We start from the raw sequence: 16,645 nt of genomic DNA on the forward strand, positions 1-16,645 counted from the left end.
TGCAGCATGACTGCTATGTGCAGGTGCCCCATCATGCTGCAATCACATGCATAGTCATATGTCCAGGGGAACATCTTACAGCAAGCCGGGTAGAGTAATGTGAGGATTTCCCCTTGTCCAGTAATGAACGTTTCGAGCATTGTAAAGGTCATCCTGGTGGAAGGTGCACTTGTCAGTAAACAATGCAAAGGCAGAGAAGTCAGGGTTTCATGCAACATGTCGTAAAAACCACAGGCAAAACCCTAGCCTGTACTCATATCCGCCACAGGATTTAGGTCTCGGACAGGGTGGAAACTAAATGGATGCTGGCCTTCATTCCCCAAAGCCTCCCAGACTAACTGATGAGTGACCCACATGTCATGTCCAATCGCTCAAGTACTTGCCGTAGGTGCTTCCTTCAAGCGCTCAAGAACACCCTCTTCATATGCAGCATCCCGTCATGCTCGAGGTCTTCCAGCATCCCCATGATAACCCACTAACAAGACTGTTTCACCAAGTTTTGGGTTCAGTTACTGTAAATGTTTATGGGTGTGGGTGGTATGTTGTTGGGTACCATTCCTCTTACAACCCTCAAGCTTCATGAGCATTACCGTTGGCTAGTCCATAAACAAAAACCATATCTCATTGTTCTTCAAATGAATACTGCGCAGCCATGCTTACTGTATAACTAAATTGCAGGTGATGTGTGTGTGCTCCTAAGCAAAGCTTACATGTGAATACCAATTATGTGAGCTGGTGACTAACAGCAAAACCTATTCGACATGTGTTCGTATCACATTGGGGCTGTGGTGGGGTGAGGGACATTTGTATGTGTGAACCGCCAACCATAGCGCTGCCCGTCAGCTACCAAATGGCAACAGGGCAATCCCACAGGCAACTGGAGCGTGTGGTGCAAAGTTTCCATAGTTAAAAAATGGTGCTTTGTCAACCTACAAAACATTGGTAATTTTGGTTCCTAATGGCATCAGCTATCCAGGGTTAAAATTTTGTGACACGACTTTTCTCCACCCTGTAGATTCGTCTTTTGTTTGTACTGAATCATCTGCCCCTTGTTCTTCACTTACAGCCCTATGATCAATAGATTTCTGCTGTTTAGTATTTACATTGGCCTCCTATCTATAGATATGTTTTAATCTGAAAATGTTGATGCACATAAGCCGTATAACTACTAGACCCTCGTGCTGCATAAGTCGTTACTTGTAACACCTCCTGTGGCTGTACTCTAATTATTCCTTGTGTATCATACTTCATTCAGTGAAAACCAAGATGAGCAAGAGACAAACGTTTTGTCCTGTCAGATCACATAATCTGCAATGCACTACATTCTGAACTAACTAGAAAATGCTATGAAATGAATCAATCAAGTAATTGATATGTTGTCACTTGTGTTGATTCTTTTTGCATGAACATATGACTCTGTTTCCAGAATGAGATTTTCACTCTGCAGCGGAGTGTGCGCTGATATGAAACTTCCTGGCAGATTAAAACTGTGTGCCCGACCGAGACTCGAACTCGGGACCTTTGCCTTTCGCGGGCAAGTGCTCTACCAACTGAGCTACCGAAGCTAAGCCATGTCTCCGCAATATCCTTTCTTTCAGGAGTGCTAGTTCTGCAAGGTTCGCAGGAGAGCTTCTGTAAAGTTTGGAAAGTAGGAGACGAGGTACTGGCAGAAGTAAAGCTGTGAGTACCGGGCGTGAGTCGTGCTTCGGTAGCTCAGTTGGTAGAGCACTTGCCCGCGAAAGGCAAAGGTCCCGAGTTCGAGTCTCGGTCGGGCACACAGTTTTAATCTGCCAGGAAGTTTCATATCAGCGCACACTCCGCTGCAGAGTGAAAATCTCATTCTGGAAACATCCCTCAGGCTGTGGCTAAGCCATGTCTCCGCAATATCCTTTCTTTCAGGAGTGCTAGTTCTGCAAGGTTCGCAGGAGAGCTTCTGTAAAGTTTGGAAGGTAGGAGACGAGGTACTGGCAGAAGTAAAGCTGTGAGTACCGGGCGTGAGTCGTGCTTCGGTAGCTCAGTTGGTAGAGCACTTGCCCGCGAAAGGCAAAGGTCCCAAGTTCGAGTCTCGGTCGGGCACACAGTTTTAATCTGCCAGGAAGTTTCATATGACTCTGTGTTTGTTCCATCAGTGTGGTCACCCTTGCCCAGGCCAGCCCCTGTTGTGGGTATATCTCTTGCCTGAGTGTTTATGGCTCCAATTTAATTTTCCTTCTCCATGAGCCCTTACCTAACTCCAATACACACATCACGTGTGAGTCCAGCGAACTCTCTGGGATATTTTGACCATCAAAAAGTTAGTAACTCCAGTAGTCAAACAGCACTGTCACCATGCTCTACTTTGTGTCTGCATTCACCTTAGCATTCCCAATGCCAAAATTTCAATTCCCAAGCTCAGAGAGTTTGGGCCCATAGGTGCACAACTATATTACAATGTTTATGTTAAAACAAACTGCAGGATGTCACAGTGGTCAGGGGCTTTCAAAAGTAGCAGGATTAGAGATGGCTTTTATATTAGACACTGTATGAAGTTCAGTGACTACTGGTTTGTTAAACTACCTGCAGTTGTCAATGTTAAGTTAATTAGTTTTTACTATTCCTCCTCCAGAAGCTAATGTTCTCAGTATAGTCTCACTGGCACTGGACATTCATTTAGTGGGTAATCGCAGCTTTAAGATATCACAGTCAGCATCACGCTGTGTTGACAGTGACAGCAGTTGGCATCACTCAGAATTTGTAGCTTTCATTGCTGATCTGTGTATTAGAAAGGGTTCTTAGCAGTTTTGGGGATTGAAAAACCTTTGAATATTCTTGAACAACACTGGACTAACGTTTATGGCAACAAAGACACAGTTTAACCATCTTGAATCAATTATACTGATTTCTTGGTACAGTTTACCATCAATACAGAACAGAGATCAAATTACATGATGGAGCAAGCTGGCTTGGTACTGTTTACCATCAATACAGAACCAATCTCTGTTGAATGACAGACATAATGTGGCAAGCTCCGTATTGTTTCCAGTGCATGTGTTTTCATGAATATTTGCTATTAATCACAGTTGAGGTACTAACCACAGTCAATGTTGAAATCACTCAAATTTGTTCTTGATCAAGATAGTCATCATTTTCGATTTTGCCACTCTGCATCAGCATACACAGCCCCAACTCGTTGCTTGTCATTCATGCTTCACGGCATAGCAATTTGTCACAGGTTTAAGAAAGATTGTTGCCAACATTTCCAAGAATTATTGCAGATGTGTCACTTTGTTCTTTGGTATTCGGTAGAATTTACCAAAGTCTAAACACCAGCGCCAATTTATGCATGTCTGACCCTCACTGTGTGCCATCCTCATCTCTCTGTTGAGCATGTAACTGCTTGCATTAACGACATCACATGGCACCTGTCTTTTGGCTGTTGAATTCTGTGGCCCTGTCTCTATTCTGTAGCTTTCCTTCTATAGATTTTGTTCTGTACTGTTGAAATCTCTTTACAAACACTTATTTGGGCTAATTTTACCATATCTTTCTAAATGTCTTTTTGGTTTGATTCTTTCATACCCTTTTTGTAATTTCTGTGAACTTGACTTCTAAAGCTTGAGTTCCCCTATTCACCACTTGCATCAATCATTGGGCTTCCTCAAAATGTTTTCCCTCTTTGGCTTTCCACTGTCACAACAAAGATTAGCCTTAGTATCACCATATGGTGCAATCGTTCATCATACATACAAAATTAAGAAAAATATTCTTCACTTCTCAAATGGATCAGGATCATTACAATCTACATTGATCCTTGTGCAATTTGAATATCAGCTGTTGTAATGGTCCAACACACTAAACAGGGCTGCGCTGCATTTCCCTGCTCTTGCAGCGACACCTCCTTTTTCAATATTTTGGGTCTCCCATACCCTTTTACTTTTGGTCTCTTTTTACTTATCTAGAACCCATTGTCCATTTCTTATTCCTTAATATTCCCACCACACTACATAGTGCTGTGCTACTCCCTGCACTTGCGGCAACACCCTCTTTCGAATATTTCCAGGAATTCCCATTATTGTTCTACATTGATCTTTTAATTTATAAGTATTAAAAACATGCTCTGGTATCTCTCTCACAGGAGAACCATGCCAATAATCAATGAATGACAGAGTACTAGTCTGATAAACAGAGACAGGATTTACAAAATATCTGAGGGAAACTGAACAGTGGATCACATATTAAGAAATTATTTTGCCTTATGTCACTGACTGGGGAAGCTGGATCAACCAACTGGAATATACATGTTTTCATATTTAGTACTGAAATTATTATATTGTTATTAATCAAAATATAAATAATGTAACATTATACTTATTGTTTAGTTTTGAGGTAATAATAATTCTACTTTTTGTGCTTTGGTTGCCTAAAACTTCAAATCCATTATGAAACTTACTCACTGTTGCCTATTTTACACTTGTGGGCATAAGGTACTATGCTTCTGTTGACTGTTGAGCAACTTAAACTGTGGATGTATTATGTAAATGTATATTTTGTGCCATGGAATTGCCATTATTTATATTACTTAATTTTACAGATTCATTGGAGATACCAGGCCCATATCCTCAAGTAAACAACGTTACATTCAAATATCCATCAGTGCCTTTGCTGACCCAGAGAAACTTGATATCTTCTGAAATGTTCTGCCCAAATATACAAGCTGAGAGTAGTGACTGTTATGATGAATTCTGTAACTGCCCATATGTTATCGAATTTGATTTGGGTGACCTTGTGGAAATTGTGCTTGTAGACACAAGTGAGTACAGTATCCATTTTTTCCCTTATGAAAGAAGGTATGATTATGCTAATGCTTTTTAGATGTCAATGATAAACACTACAAATTGTTGGTTAAAGAATGTAGCACTCCATTTCTACTCATCTTTTATGAAAAAAAAATTTATTTCAATCAGCTTTCATCTATTTTCTCTAAAGAAATTTTTATATCCAAGATTGTGTCCAAAATTGTTTTTATTGACTGATTTCAACAGATAAGACTATCTTCTTCAAATCTTTGAAAACTTTTTTGGTTCCATTGTGTATTTATTACTTATCCCATGTTAACATCTTAGTGGAGAGTATGATGTGCATTCCACACAGGTTTGCCAAAAATAAAATTACAAACAGGTTTGTTCCAAGTAAAAATGCGCACATCTAAGCTGCACCTTGTGGTATTTTAGATGTCTACATATGTAGCACTCCTTTGATGCTTATCAGTAGCTAAAATCCACATATGCAGTAAAAGTGCACATTTATGCTGATTTTTACATTTAAATGATGAGTGAAGCACATTTTGGAACCTACTCACTTGAAATACGGAGTACAACAGTTCTACCAGAGAGCTGCACAATGCTGTCTCTCAAAATGACACTATGAAATTATACCATGTTGTTTGAGAACTAGTTTTTCTTAAGGCCTCATGAAGGATAAAAATGGTACACTTTTGCTCACAAAAAGAGATGAACAAGTTACCTGATGTACTTTAAAGAAACCTTAAACCTGCTCAACCCACACAATGCTTACAACAAGAGAACCAAAAACACAAAAGCTATCATAAAAACAGGTCATATCGCAAAAGCAGCAACGGGCACAGCAATCATAACACTTAAAATATTTAAGTAGCCTGGTTTGGATGAAATCTCAACCAAAATTCTGAAACATTGAGATCCGGACTTAATTCATCACCTTTTTACTAAGCTGAGCAATATGTGTTGGCGAACAAGGGAAGTTTCAGAAGACTGGAGACATGGTATCATTGTTAAACTACCAAGGAAAGGAAATATAACCAAATGTACAAACTGGAGAGGTATCATGCTTCTCTCAGTGTCAGGCAAGGTATTTTGCCTTGTTATTCTTAAAAGGATATAAGAAGCAGCAGACTGTTGGCTATGAGAAGAACAGGCTGGCTTCCAAAATGGAAAATCCTGCATTGAACAAATATTTGTTCTGTGAAATGGGACAGAACAACACATATGATTGATCTGTATGCTTCCAATGCTTCCTGCTTCACTGCTACTACAACTCATTTCTTAGTAAAAATGAAGACACAAACCTAATTTGAGCAATGAACGGGTTTGCTCTGCAATTCTCCAGCACTGTAAACAACTGGAGCATAAAAGGAGGAGCATTATACTGCTTAAATATCAATGGAATAATACCTGAAGCTTATCTTGTAGGGCTACAAGATGCCATGGTATAGCACGCAGCAAATGGGCACGTTATTCTTTCTTCCATGTTTAAAAAACTCTCCACTCTCAACTATGTAAAAGAAAGTCGCTACGTTGAGAACAGGAACAGTTATTGGAACTGATAAGGAAAGGATAAGTAACCTTGTCACTAACACAGATAACAATGGAATAATAGTATAAAAAAGTTCAATAGTCTCTCTTCTTGGGCATGGAATAAGCACACACATCAGTACCCCAGGCAGTGAGCATGCCAACTTCTTTGACGTAATTTGGTGATCAGCTGATCGCACTGCAGAACATGTGATCTCCATCATCACCACATCAGCCCCCTTCACAGAAGCAGGGCATAGTCTGCCTCCATCAGCCCCGATACTGTCAAGAAATCTCGATGAAAAATTGATGTGCTGGCCCGACCGCATGTGGCGAGACAGCTGAGGCACTGGTGGTTCAACAGATTGTGGTTTGATCGTAGAAGACAAGGAAGGTGGTTGGCTGGTTGTAGAAGGCACAGCTGTGTCAAAAGAGTCATCAAACACGAATACGGGCTTGACACTATCAATGGAGATGGCACTACATTTGTTCTTTAGAAGGATGTCCATTGTTTTAGCTGTAGAGGGAGGTACATGATGAGGTCTAGTATATGGCAGTGCGAGATGTGCTTCAACTCCATCTTGTCGAAGTATGACGTGAGTGCTGTCTGTTAATTCTTCATGCACAAATAGAGGACGTGACTCATGGTGTGATGCTGGTTGAGGTCGCATTCTCTGAGTCGAGTTATTAATTCTGGTTGATGGAAAAGGTCTCCTGACGATGCTCTTGGCTCAACAATTTCCCCTGATAGACACAATGTCTGTCCATAACCAAGCTCCACCAGTGATGCATCCAGTTCTGGCTTGTGTATTGTTCGTAGGCCGAGAAGTACAAAGGGTAAGGTTGTGGTCCAATTCATATCCTAGCACATGAGTGCTGCTTTGAAGGAGCAGTGCCAGTGCTCCACCATCCCATTGCTCATTGGGTGCTAGCTTGTAGTCAGATGCTGTCTTGCATCACATAATTTGCCTACCTGCTCAAAAAGTTCAGATTCAAACTATTGCCCTCTATCACTTATTATGTGTAGTGGACAATCAAATTGTGCAACTCATTGTGCCATAAATGCTGCTGCCAGTGTCTCAGCAGAGGTATTATTAACCAAGATTGCTTCAGGCCCATGCGTGAGTTTATCAGTAATTGTTAATAGGTATCACTGTCCTCCTTATGGTGGCAGGGGTCCCACAACGTCCAACTGAATGTGCGCAAATCTCTCAGTGACCTACACAAAGTTGCCAATGGGCACATGCATGTGACGTGTAACAACCTTGCTTCATTGGCATGCTATGCGAGAGCAGGCCCACTGCTGTCAGTCCATTTGGATACCTGGCCAAACATAACAGGAGGCAATGAGTTTCATCGATGCTCTGATGCCTGGGTGGCAGAGGCCGTGTAGGCCATGGAGAATCAATTTGTGTTGTCCCGCTGGCACATATGGGTGGTTCCTTCCCACAGAAGTCTCACAATAGTCTCTTGTTTGCTTCAGGTACAGTGACAAGTTTGAGCTGCAGGCCAGTCTATGAAACATGCAGAAGCTTACAGAGCTCCTGATCGGTATGTTGAATGTCGCATAGGTGTGAAAGATCAACAGTCTCTGTGACTGCATTAACCTGTTCAAGGAGTCAGTCACCACATTATTGAGGCCTGTGACATATTGCATGTTGGTCAAGAATTGTGTTACGTATTCCAGCTGGCTAAATTGCCTTGGTGAACACTTGTCATTGTTTTACTAGAAGGCATATGTGAGCAGCTTCTGATTAGTATACAGGGTGTTACAAAAAGGTACGGCAAAACTTCAGGAAACATTCCTCACACACAAATAAAGAAAAGATGTTATGTGGACATGTGTCTGGAAACGCTTAATTTCCATGTTAGAGCTCATTTTAGTTTCGTCAATATGTACTGTACCTCCTCGATTCACTGCCATGATTTGATACGGGATACTCTACCTGTGCTGCTGGAACATGTGCCTTTACAAGTACAACACAACATGTGGTTCATGCGCAATGGAGTTCCTGCACATTTAAGTCGAAGTGTTCGTACGCTTCTCAACAACAGATTCGGTGGCCGATGGATTGGTAGAGGCGGACCAATTCCATGACCTCCACGCTCTCCTGACCTCAACCCTCTTGACTTTCATTTATGGGGGCATTTGAAAGCTCTTGTCTACGCAACCCCGGTACCAAATGTAGAGACTCTTTGTGCTCGTATTGTGGATGGCTGCGATACAGTACGCCATTCTCCAGGGCTGCATCAGCGCATCAGGGATTCCATGCGACGGAGGGTGGATGCATGTATCCTCGCTAACGGAGGACATTTTGAACATTTCCTTTAACAAAGTGTTTGAAGTCATGCTGGTACATTCTGTTGCTGTGTGTTTCCATTCCATGATTAATGTGATTTGAAGAGAAGTAATAAAAGGAGCTCTAACATGGAAAGTAAGCGTTTCTGGACACATGTCCACATAACATATTTTCTTTCTTTGTGTGTGAGGAATGTTTCCTGAAAGTTTGGCCATACCTTTTTGTAACACCCTGTACATGGTGAAGGTTCTTGCTTCCAATTGGGTGTGGAAGTCCCGTACTGTTGCATACATGGTTAACAGCTCACAATTATATACACTCTATCTTCGCTGTGCTGGTGCCAGTTTATGCATAAAGAAGGCAAGAGGTTGCCATTTGTCACTGACATCTTGCTGAAGTGCTGCTCCTATTTCTGTTTGACTGGCGTCTACAACTAATGCCAGGGGCACATATGTGGTAGTGTGTGTGAGGAGTGCAGCATCGGCAAGAGTCTTCTTGGCTTCCTCAGATGTGTTTCTCATTGTTGGGGTCCTTTGCAGTAATTCTTTGCCCTTCAGCTTGGGACCTGACAGCACAGCTGTAAGTTGTTCCTGAACTTCAGCGGCATGTTGTGGATGGCATCAATAAAAATTGAGCATGTGAAGGAATCTGCACAACTCTTTTGCTGTAGCTGATCATGGGATGTTTAACATGGCCTCAGCTTTCTTCAGTAGTGGGCAAGAGCCTTCTAATGAAATGTGATGTCTTACAAGAAAGTCACCTCCAGTTGTCCAAACATGTCCTTTGACATGTTTAGGATGATGCCATAAGTAGCAAGATGTTCAAAAACCTGAGTAAGGTGCTGCTGGTGTAATACTGGCATTTCTGAGAAGATGAGGATACCATCAAGGTAAGTGAAGCAATGTGGCAATCCTCATAGTACAGCATCGGTGAATCTCTGCCAGGTTTGTGCAGAATTCCTGAGATCAAAGGTCTCTCACATAAACCAAAAGGTGTAATTATTGCCAAAAGGTGTAATTATTGCCATCATGGGAATGTCTTTCTCAGACACGGGAACATGTGTGTCCTGGTGTCTATAAATTAGGATGTAATGATGGTCAAATGACTCATATGAACAAACCAGTAGAATATTCAGAACTAGGTTTTATGAACATTTACTAACAAGGATAGCTCAGGTCCAATGGCAGTTTGCTTTTGCTGAGCACCTCAAGATTGATGGGCATTAACCTATTACACTTGACAATCTGTGGATCTTACACTACACTCATAAAGACAAAAAACTAAGTTTCCTTGAAGAAATTAAAGTAGTTAAACATTCACATACCATAAAAGAACTGCTTTTCAACAATCAGTTGATCAGGAAAAGTGAATCCCACCATCACTCAATATTGTCAGTTTTTAAAATGTTCACTTAGCTGCATTTGCCTTCCTTTTATTTTATGGCTTTTGACTACTCTTTGATTGCCACAATGAACTTCTGTTTTTTACTGTTGTTTTTCTTAAATTTTTCGTTTAGTATAGGCATAGTACACATCTATTCAGGCAGGCTAGGAAAAAAATCGTACCTTCATAGTCTCGGATGTTATTGAATTTAGCATATGTTAAAATCAAGGACTAAGTAAGGAACACGTATCTTTTTGTTTTCTCTAAAATAATTTCTGTTCTGAGATATAGCCCTCCAAAGATGACTGCCCATAACATTTTGAAGATGCGAATTTTGAAAAAAATTTCAAAATGCTGTATCTCTGGAACAGTTCTAGATTTTTTGGGGTATTTTTATTTGAAAGATAGTTGCTTTATGATTACAAAGAAATCCTACATTTGGACTTGCCTGTCGAAGTTCTTTTACTATAGCGTTCAGAATTTTTTTATAATGTATGGAAAAAATTTTTTTTGCAAAAATGCCAATCCATAAAATTTTGATTTTTTTTTTCTACTGATTGGCAACCTATAGTTCTACATTACCTGGAAAGGAGGGCTTCCACTTTTAGATTAAACAGGTTTTATAAACAATTGAAATTTTTGCCATACATAAAAACTGTTTTATTACCACATTATCACATAACAGGCAAACGAAAATCAAAACTTAGACTTACTTAACATAATTTTAGTTTTGCAAGATGAGTAAGAAACTCATTTTTCAAGCATTTTAAATGGTTCCAAAATGTATATGAAAGGTCCAAAGACTTAAAGTTTTCCATTTATAAAACTTCTGTGCACTCTGTTTTGTACTGAAATTAGCCAGTTAGTGAACTAAAAATTTGTTCCACTGCTTCATTATCTTCCTTTGATATAGAGTGATACCTTCCTGTTGAACCAATAGGAACTGGAGCACAATCTTCAAAACATTATGAACAGGAAGTGAGCACTGATGATGTTGTTTCTGTCCTTCAGCCAGAAATTTATATCCAGCAGCTGGTCCATGTGGTAGCACAAAGTTCACTACAATTTCGTTTAACTCATAACTGGTGTTATAACCTCAGCAATCCACCAGTCACAGTCATACACACAAACCACAAACATCCCCCTTCTCAGGCTGTGAATCTGAATATTATCCTGTTGTTTCTGAGGTGTTGGCCGAACAAATGAAATTTCTTCTTTCTTGCTCTTTAAAGTGCATGCAATATGAGATCACCCATCACTCTGAGTCAAAAAATGTGTCTTCTGAAATCCATTAACAGGAGTAGTTTGTTTGGACCATTCTTCTTTTTCTTGCTCATGGAATTCTTCGATTTCCTCTTTGGACAAAAGAATGAGGGCTGTGGATGTGTAAGATTTCACAACTCTCATAAAATCCTCAGCATTCTGAATTGCAGCTGTTTTTGGTCTGGAAAGATTATGTTTTATAGCATGGTGCTTCAGCAGGCCACCTACATCATCACAAGGTCGCTTCCCGTGATCAGTAACGCTGTATGCCCAGTCAGTTGGCACAAGCAACTTACTCAATTCAAACAGCTGGTAACGATTTTTAAAATGACTAGGAGCACTATCAGAAATAATGATGACCTTCTCTGTCCTTGTTTGCAGTTGAAGAATTTTGCGCATTGCTAGCAAAGCATGTGCTGGGTCATGCCCTGTGTAATCACTTATAACTGCAGCACTTATGGTCTTGATTTGAAAATATGCCACTCCTGTAAAAATTGAAGCCTGGTCATTACTCCAATGATGCCCTTCTCCTTCTTGTGGGAGAATTACAGAGCAGTTCTCAGCAAAATCACAGTGAAACACTAAACATAGTTCTTCAGCCTGTACACAACATTTCACTTCTGCAATGTGTTGCTGTTGCAATTTCTTCAGATGCTGGTGTGTTACTGCTTTCACCGACCATTTACCAAGTTCATTAAGGAAGCTGTCAATGACAACAATTTTCTTAATTAGTTTATTTTCCTCCCATGTCACATATGTAATTTCTGCAGTTATCTGCTATGTCTTCCAGGCCAAGTGTCTGTAAAGACAGTCCTCCCTTTCCTGGGCAGTCACCACATTCTTGAGACAAACAAGTCTCTTGCTTTATGTCACAGACTACTAACGACTTCAGATGCCCAACCAAGGTGTCATATGTCACGTGCTCCAATAAGTTCTTCAGAGTTACCACACAAAGTTCACAATTCGCACAGTACACACATAAACAGACATCTCTAGGTGGGTGTGAAGCTACCCACTTAGTTTGTAGTGCATAAAATTTTGATTTTCCAATATGTGAAGTTGTATAGTTGCTCTTATAAATTGCAAAAATTTCATTGATACTGCGATTCGTGTACCTCTTCACTTTCACAACTTTTTGACATTCAACTATTACAGTTATAGTGTCTTTTTTGCTGGCACTCTGGCAAGAACAGTCCCATTTATCTTCTAGATAAAATGACTGCACTATTTGAACTTGAGCTGCTTCTACATCATGGCCATAATAGGGATCTGGTCTCCTAAAGAGTCCTTTTACAGACCTCACATTTCTTGATTTGTCTACCATGTACTTTGACACTGATGGAAAATGGTTCAAAATTGTTTTCTTTGAAAATGTCTCTTGAATAGTAGTTAAAACTTGCACATTTTCGCTGTAGGATGTACAATATTAAACATCTGAATTGATATCTGTGAAAAATTCCTGGCAAGAGGTGCAAGAGTGCTTTGGTTCATTTTCTTCTGAAGATGGAATTTCTACTTTGAATAGTGTGATCAGTTTTTCTGTAGTGTATTCATCCATAGCTTTAGCAATTTCTCTGTGCTTTCTTGATGCATAGAGCTTATGACTCGACTTCACTGACCATGGTTTCTTAACAGGACCAACGCCTACCCCAGTAGGTGGCTGATTCAGGGTATTTAATTTTTCCTCTATTGATGCAAAATCTGCATTATCTGCACCATGGGAGGCCTCAACTTGTTCAGATACTATCATTGTTGTTATTGTATCAAAACACAAAAAGTCGTCATTGGAAACATCTTCACTTTCAAACAGAGTCTTCAAATGGGAACACTTACTCCCAACATGTACGAAGTCTGTTTTTTTGTTTGTCTTATATATCACTCTTTTTTGGATATGCAAATAGTCAGCACGTTTCACTCTCCTGTGGCCCCAGTCAGAAGACATTTCAAATAGATTTTTTTGCAAAACACACTACACCTGTGTCAACTGGCAAATTTCTCATGAAAACACAGAACTCTCTGGATGGTCTCAGATTTCTTAGAAGCCTCTTCAGTAAACAAATTAGCACTGAACAACTACAATACAGAAACCCGCAATGAACAACCACGACAAAGAAACTACCAAGAAACTACATCAAAGTGTACGAAATATCTACAACAATGAAAGTGAAAAAAAAACAACTGCAACAAAGACAATAGGATACACATTATAACAAAGAAATTAGTACGAAACAACTTCAGTGAAGACATACATTACCCTTGAGAGTTAAAAAAATTATTTTTAAAATAAAACCTGTCCAACTTAAAAGTGGAAGCTCTCCTTTTCAGGGAATGTGGAACTATATGGTATTAATCAACAGAAAAAAAATCCAAATTTTATGGATAGGTATTTTTTTAAAAAAAAAGAAAAGAAAATTCCATAAATTATAAAAAAAAGTTCAGATTGCTATGGTAAAAGGACTTTAATGGATAAGTTCAAATGGAGGATTTCTTTGTAATCATAAAGCAACTATCTTTCAGATAAAAAAAAACCAACAAAATACCTAGAACTGTTCCAGAGATACATCATTTTTAAAAATTTTCCAAAATTTGCATCATCAAAATGGCATTCACAATGTCATATTTGGAGGCCTATGCCTCGGGACAATTTTTTTTTTGAGAAAACAAAACAATAAGTGTTTCTTACTTATTACTGAATTTTAACTTATGCTAAACATATGCTATAAATTCAATGACATCCAAGACCATGAAGGTAACTCCCCTGCCTGAAGTGGTACGGATTTATATTATTAGCAACTTGGCTGAGTGCTGTTTTCTTGCTTACTTGTCCACCCATGTTGTGGGCTTTGTATTTTAATTCTGAATTTTGCACTTTTTTTTTATTTACTGTAATCCTAATTACAATTATTTTCCTACCAGATAATTATACCTATCTTATCTGATGGTTCATGTCAGTACATGCACTGTCCATTACTAATTCTACATCAACACTCTTTCTATGTTTCCAAATTGCCCTTCAGTATATTTGTAATTCCTTTAAATTGTTAGAAAATTCTTTTAAAAATTTATGATTTTCATTGTTGTTCTTTATTATAACGGTTGACTGTATGTTAAAAGCTGTAATTAATATGTTACATATATCTGTGCCACCTAAGTGAAGTTTTCCCTTACTAAACTTCACATGGTGTACAGTCTCTCCTCCAGTTCAGTGGATATGTTTACATGTCTGCTTAGATGAAACTACTAATCTGTATACAGATGATGCCACATTTGTACAGATACGTAAGCATGGTCCTATTTCTGCAGTTCTACATCTGTGGCTACTGGTGTATTTAAAGTAAAGTTTACAGTTGGTGCTCTGGCTTCTTTGTGCTCTTTGCCCATTTTACCTATTACTTTCACACTTTCTTACTACTACATTCATCCCACAGGTCCATGCCCTATCTTGCATGGCTGCTTATTTGCAGAATACTACCTAAATTTTCCTTTACAACATTTATTTCAATTACTTATTTCCTCCTTGCAGAGGTGCATGATACCTGCAGTGCTTCCTGGACTCGGGTAGGTGCACTGGCCCCAGATCAAATCTGCCCGGTGGACGATAAGGGCCGGTGTGCCGGCTAGCCTCAGTGTGGTTTTTAGGCAGTTTTCCACAACCTACTAGGTGAATACCAGGCTGGTCCGCACATTCTGCCTCAGTTACATGGCTCGCTGCCATCTGAACACATTCGCACTATTCCACGGATTACACTAGACGCAGACAGTTGGGGTACAATACTTCCGTACCAGGGAGTACGCGGTGGTGGCAGGAAGGGCATCCGGCCACCCCTTAACATTAACATGCTAAATCCAATTAACCATGGCCGAGCCTGCATAACCATGGGACAAGGCTCAAGCGATAATTAGGTAGATAGATAGTAGAGGTGCATGATAGGATGATGCTCCATTCATTATTAATATCTTCCTTTTTACCATTCATTGCAGATAATCTACTGATACTCCAAGAGAGTGAAACACATTATTAAATAATCATTATTTTCCTGTCAAGAATGTTTTGTTTTAGAAGTAGCTTGTAACAGATTCTGTGCCAGTCAGCCAGCGAAATGGAAAAGATGTTTTTATGGGAATTACTCTCCAAGTATATCCATAAAGCTTTGACTGTATTCCAACTTACTGATGGCCATATACACTATCTGATCAAAGGTATCCAGACACTCCTATGTAATGCAGAATTGACCACTTGGTGCTACAAGACACAGACCCGGCAGTAGAGAAGCAATAACAGCAGAATGGATTGGTCAGAAGAGCTCACTGACTCAAATGTGTACTAGTGTTTGAATGTTACCTGAGCAACAAATCCATCCAGGACAGCCAATGTTGACTGTTCATGTTATGATGTGATGTGGAAAAGCAAAGGAGCAACCATAGCTAAACCAAGACCAGGCAGACCTCATGTACTGATGGACAGGGACTGTCAAGGATCATGAGTGATTGTAGAAAATCTCATGAAATCAGAAGAAGGATTCACTTTTGAGTTTCAGAGTGCTACTAGCAGTCTAACTACCACAATAACTGTGTGAGGAGACTTAAAAGAATTGGGTACAATGATCAAGCAGATCCCTAAACACCAAACATTTCTGCATCCAATGCTAAGCATTGCTTGACATAGTGTAAAGAGTGTTATCTGTGGACAGTGAATGACTGGAATGAATTACCTGGGGTAATGAATCACATTATGCCTTGTATCAATCTGGTGGAAGGGTTTGGATTTGGTGAATGCCTGAAGAACTTTACCTACCATCATGTGTAGTGCCAATAGTGAAGTGTGGAAGAGGGGTGTTACAGTATGGGGTATTTTTCGTGGTTAGAGTGTGGTCTCGTTATTGCACTTAAGAAAACACTAAATGCAGAAGGATATGAAGACATTTTACAGCACTGAATACTTTATGTAGTAGAGAAACAGTTTGGGGATGGTGACTGTATCAGCATGAGATTGCAACATGTCATAGAGCAGCATCTGTGGGGCAATGGTTTGTGGACAATAACATTCATGTAATGGACTGGCTTGCCCAGAGGCCCAACATGACCCCAATGAAACACCTTTGAGATGAGTGTCTAACTCTCTCAAATTCTCTCCACCACCCAGCATCACTACCTTCTCTGGATCCAGCTCTTGAGGCAGAATGGGCTGCCACTCCTCCTCAGATTCAGACATGTCACTGAAAGTTTCCCCAAAAGAGTTCAGGCCATTATAAAGGCAAAGGGTGGACATATCCACTAGTAGGTGTCCAAATACCTGTAATCTGATAGTGTATGCTTATGAGACCTAGAAAATGTCACTAAAATCAGCACACAAGCTCATTGTTTTTCACCAACAATTCTTGAAGCAAACTT

The 16,645-nt window shown here is 39.8% G+C and overlaps 1 protein-coding gene across 1 annotated transcript in view; it reads left to right on the forward strand.

Moving 5' to 3' along the window:
* LOC124595895 (laccase-like) overlaps positions 1-16,645 on the forward strand; it is a 250,668-nt gene that overhangs the window by 210,627 nt on the left and 23,396 nt on the right. The window contains exon 9 of the mRNA XM_047134802.1: positions 4,571-4,789. Within this exon, the coding sequence (XP_046990758.1) occupies positions 4,571-4,789 (219 nt within the window). The remainder of the gene's footprint in view (positions 1-4,570; positions 4,790-16,645) is intronic.

The sequence above is a fragment of the Schistocerca americana genome, chromosome 2, assembly GCF_021461395.2.
Source record: "Schistocerca americana isolate TAMUIC-IGC-003095 chromosome 2, iqSchAmer2.1, whole genome shotgun sequence".
NCBI lineage: Eukaryota > Metazoa > Arthropoda > Insecta > Orthoptera > Acrididae > Schistocerca > Schistocerca americana.